This window comes from Corvus brachyrhynchos, unplaced genomic scaffold, assembly GCF_000691975.1.
Source record: "Corvus brachyrhynchos isolate BGI_N302 unplaced genomic scaffold, ASM69197v1 scaffold123, whole genome shotgun sequence".
Lineage (NCBI taxonomy): Eukaryota > Metazoa > Chordata > Aves > Passeriformes > Corvidae > Corvus > Corvus brachyrhynchos.
In genome coordinates, this window is record NW_008237247.1 from 89478 (window position 1) to 94692 (window position 5215).

The 5215-nt window shown below is 45.4% G+C and overlaps 1 protein-coding gene across 1 annotated transcript in view; it reads right to left on the reverse strand.

Moving 5' to 3' along the window:
• The window catches only part of LOC103613021 (splicing regulatory glutamine/lysine-rich protein 1-like), an 81498-nt gene extending 80385 nt beyond the window's left edge, over window positions 1–1113 (reverse strand). Inside the window, exon 1 of the mRNA XM_008630748.2 lies at window positions 941–1113. Coding sequence (XP_008628970.1) covers window positions 941–1101 — 161 coding nt within the window. The 5' untranslated portion in view covers window positions 1102–1113. The remainder of the gene's footprint in view (window positions 1–940) is intronic.
• Between the last annotated feature and the right edge of the window lie 4102 nt (window positions 1114–5215).

Genomic DNA, 5215 nt, shown 5'->3' on the forward strand with positions numbered 1-5215 from the left:
ATATATATATAATTGGTTTGAAAGGGCCGGTCTGCCATTCACTTCCTAGTACAACAGACGTGTTAAGAAAAAAATATTTCTTTTCCTCTTCTGTTCCATCTGCTTGGAAGAAACATTGAGGTTTGCAAAATAACAATATTATCTCTCATTTGAGCAGATCCCTTGCATGCAGTTGACATAATGAGGACAGCTACAATTTAGAGAAACGTGTACTGTCCGTTATTAACTTTCACTTACTGCAAACGTCCTATCGGAAACATTTCTAAGCACAGGGCAGGTACCGTTCCTCTGTTAACAGCTACGCTGACTTCTGCTCGAGTGGCCTTTTCTCGCGGGAGAAAACAGCCGTTCGAACAAAAAGAGCTGGTCTCGCCGGCATGCATTGCCTGAGTGGCGCGGCCGGCCTGCCAGCCAGCCGGGCGGGGGTCAGGCCTGGGGCACTCCCGCCCGCCTGACCCCCTCCACTGGGGATGAATCCGAGCGAAAAGTGAGGCACAGAAAACAGGTTTTCGGGAAAACGGGGGAAACGAGACCTGCGCCTAGGAAGAGCTTCGGGGCAGCCTGCGAGCACGCGTCTTGTTAAGCTGTGACTCAGTGCCGACAGCCGCCACCGGGTGACTGCGACTCTGACCGCCACCAGAACACAAAACTCGCCGTGTTCCTACAGGCCGCTCCAGAGATACCGCGACTGCTCCCCTCCTCCGGACCGAGACCGCCATCTTAGGTCCAGGCATAGCCCCTTTCCCCTAACGTTCCTGCCCCATACAAAGGGGTGGGACCACGTGACAGACATCCCCACGTGCGGGAGACTGGTGCCCACACTCAAGATGGCACATAGGACCTTCTGCCTCTTCCTTTCCCTCCATCCTCTCGACCCCTCTAAGCCTCTTCCTCATCCTAAGTCTCTATTGCTCTGGAGGCCGACGCAGACCCTGCTTACTCCGGGGGATAGAGGCGCAGCTCCTCGATATCTCCCAGGAAGCTGAAGAGAGTCCGCATCTGCTCACTGGTCACTGCCGAGGAGAGGTTCGTGATCTGGATGACAGACGTGGGGCCCAAAGGGAAGCCTAGCGGCCCCCCGATCCCTCCACTGCTCATCATGGCGGAGCCTGCACGACTGCTCCGCTCGCGACAGTGCCACACAGTCGGAGAGGCGGGCCCAACGACAGAGAGAAGCGCGTGGCGCCTGCCAGAGCGTCCTATTATGCGGGCGCTCTAGCGGCGGACTCGACTGCTCCCTGGAGGTGTTTCTGGGCGGGCAGCCGTTCTTCCCGTGCTAGCTGGGGCTCACGGTGGAGCAGGCACCCTCGCTCCGCGCCGACGGGACTCCGAGTTCCCCTGCAAGAAGGGAGGGGGAAAAAAAACCCTCTTCCCTCCGGTTTCCCAAGGAGCTACCCAGGACGCCGTTACCAGGGCGGGACCGCGTCCACCCCCTCCCCCGGCCTCCCTTCACACGCGCTACCTGCCCCAGGCTGCCAGGAGACTGGATCACAGATCCTGCGATGGGGAGGTCGCATAGCGGAGGAAGCAAGCACGACGGCCCGGACGCCCTACGCAGGGTGGTTAGATAGTTCCATCATACATGGGGAAGGTGCAGCTGCGAGCGCCTGACTAATTCTTGCACGAACAGGGCCTGAGTACCTTGTTAACTGGTTTCCTTGTCCTTTAGCAAAGCAAAAGGCTTCTTATTTTAGAACTGGAATACCAAAGAGTCTAGGTACAAAACCTCATCTTTAATAGGTCATGTTTAGCTCTATTCATCGATTTGGCATGAAATTCATGGAATGCTCTGCCAGCAAATTAAAACATGCCCACAAGAAATGGAAGGGAAAATAGATTCCCCATTTAAATGCTCTTTTGGAAGCCAAGTTCAATAAGAGGCAGTTTAATTACCCTAGGGAGTAAACCCTTGAAAATTTGCTCTATGTTTAAACAAGAAGAGTTGTAATGGAATAAGTTGTTAATGGTTTTGATGTCCAGGTGTTAGAAAGATAAATTGCTTGTCGGTAGAATTGCCTTGTTAAGGTTTAGGGCTTGACATGCTTCAATGATCTCAGACCTAGGGGGAGGTTAACAAAGCTTGGTAAAAAGGATGTACCACTGATAGTGGACACAAAGAATGCAGTATTTATGGGCCGTAAGGACATTTGGCAGAACTCCCAAGATAAAGAAGAAATTAATAAACCCAACTCAGCAACTGTGCTGAAATCAGCACAGACTGGGTAAAAGGTAATTCTAGCAGGGGGAGATCGCCACCACCGACTCATGGACCACCAACCCAAAAGAAGAGAGACTGAGCATGCGGACTAATCAGCATGGAAAGGGAGAGAATCATTAACCAATAAAAGATAGAATTCTAATTAATAAGAGAACAATGTAACTTGTAGCCAATGAACACTAATTCCTTTGTTTGCTAAAATGTATAAATAGTTAAAAATTTTGACAGTCATCATGCTGGCTTTGTGCATTTGCCACCCAGCCCCCCTTTCTGCACAGGACTGTAAATAAATCAGTGTGTGGATTGGCCTCTTGTACACTGGGTGAAAGTGATGCCATGAAGATTTTTTGCCTTTTCTTTTATACCCCTGTTATACCTTTTTACAACTTCTGTATTTTTAGTGCTTTTTGCCTACATTCTTGGACTTGTTTGTCAAGCTAAGAGACTAAACATTTTAGAAGCTTTGTCGCTAGGGATCAGTGTGCCCCAGACCCCAAGGTTCTCTCCAGAACACATTCTGTAAACTAAGATAGAACCATCCAGGGGAGGGTTCCTTGGGGAAGGGAAAACGCGTGCGAGCCTCTCATTGGGGAATCTTTGATAGATATGCTAATTAGTAAAACCTATAATGTTATACCAGATCTTTTGGGGGGGCATTTTTGCGGGGTGCATTTCGGTGCATTTGACCTGGATGTGTGCACCTAAGGATCCTTAAAATAAATGCCAAGGTAAAATCCCTTTTTCCCTTCTAACCCTGTGTGACTCTTGATTTTAAGACCAGGAAAAGGCATCAAAAGGATCCATTTTGGGACAAATTTTGTTATAACTTGACTGGGAATTTATACCAATTAAATTGATTTTACCTGGAGTTACAGTTCAAGTTCTCTTTAAAAGTTAAATTGACTGGAGAAAATGAGACTGAGCACTATGCATGTGAGTGATCAGTATTAAGGATCTAACTGCAGTGTTGCTTAGGTGTTAAAGAACTGGCACTGAAAGACTTAAGGTTACAGACATTAATATTTTAGCTTTTAAAACCTTCCATACCCTAGACTTGAACTGACAAAATGGATTTTGAAGGTTGTTTGTGTTCAGCTTCACCTCCAAGTCCCTCCAAAATCCCCTGAGCCTGTGCTCCTAAACTTCATCTTTGTTTTGCTCTGATCCTTTTAAGTTCTTTTATGGATTATTCAAACAACTTGCAGTACACCAGAACAGAGCAAAGCCTGTCCTAACAGCCCTTAACAGGATGCAGGGGGAGAAGTAAAATCAAGGCAGGCTTCCCCAGAAGACACTGTCATGGTTGGCCATCACCCATTGCTCCTCTCCTTGATGGAGCCCATCTGTGCTGTCTGGTCCCCTAAGGGAGCAGAATTATTTCAAGATCAAATTTTGACTCAGTAGCTCTTATATAAAGTAAAATAATTTTTTAAATATTTTTTCCCTGTATTGAGTAAAATATTTCTTCCCTTAGATTCTCTGTATCCTTCTTGCAAAATAATAGTGGGTGGTTCTCCACTGAAAAATTGCAACCTAATAGGTGAGAAAAAGGTTGAAAATTGCAGATGATTGAAGAGAGAATTAAAATGGCAGAAAGCCAGCAATTTTTATGATGCTACCATAACTACCACTATTATGGATAATTAAGTCTATGGCAAAGTAGATAATGTTAACAAAACTATTAGTATCACTACACACCACTATAAATTTAATTCTTGTTGTCTCAGAGTAACTGCTTTCTAATGAGGCACAGTGACTTTCATTAATGTATAGATTAGTTCTGCTGGTTTCTTGCTTTTATCTGTAAATTGTTTTTATCTGTAAATTCAGTATCCTGGGAAAGACCTTAAGAAATGTGTAACATGTTGCTAAATTTTTTCAGTGCGTTGTACCATGATAACAGTCTTGAAATCAGTATTCAACCCATTGGATTGCTATTTTTTAACCTGGCTTAGGTGAGGATTTAGTAAGGACAGGGCACTAAAATCTCTGCTGACTGTTTTTTCTGTGGCAGCACAATCTGCCATTGAGCTTTCTAATAGGTTTATTATAGATCAGAAGCACTAATTCTCTCAGGTTGTGAATCCTCTTGATTACTAATTTTGTTACTTGTCTGGTGGAAAAATTGTTCTAGGAGCAGCATAACCGATGAAGTCCACTTTCTTATAGACTTGTATCCTACAAGCCTGTGCCTCGAGACCGCAGTCACCTTCACTGGGGTCCCTTGACCCCTTTTCCCACCCCAGGAGGTCCCAGCAGCTATAAATGCCATCAGCCTCACCACTTTTGATGCCTCTGAGTACCATTTACCAAGAGGCAGCTGATAGAGGAGCATGTTTTTGGTATTCAGCCCATATATCAGGCTCAGGAGTCACAGAATAATAAAATTGTTGGGATTGGGAGGAACCTTAAAGATCATTTCATTCCAACCCCCTTGCCATGGCCAGGGAACCTTCCATTAGACCAGCTTGCTCAGAGCTCCATTCAACTTGGCCTTGAACACTTCCAGGGATGGGGCAGCCACAGCTTCTCTGGGCAACCTGCACCAGTGTTTTACCACCCTCTGAGTAAAGAGCTGTTAAGTTCCTGTTGAAGTCTTTTGATCAGTGAGGACACTGCACCCAAGAACTGATTTTCATTAAACTCGTGATAACTTCCTTTATTTGAGATCCTTAATCTCCTGACAAATTTGGTTAGAATTCACAAAAATGCAATAGCTGCCATAGAGGGTTTAAAAGACAGTCAGATGGGGTGATCAAAGTTAAAAATACAAAATGGAATAAACTGCCATGAAAGATGAATTCATACTGGGGTTTTGATCTAGGGCTTACATTCTTGGGTTTAAAAACTTTTACCATTTTTGTGTCTGGTCATTCCAGTGGTCAATGAAATCTTTAATTTTGTGCTCAGTTTCTCTTTAGGACCAAGTAGGGTCAGTGCTTCAGTCTCCTGCAGTTTAGAAGCAGTGGTAATTTCACCTCTTAAAAACCAATGGAC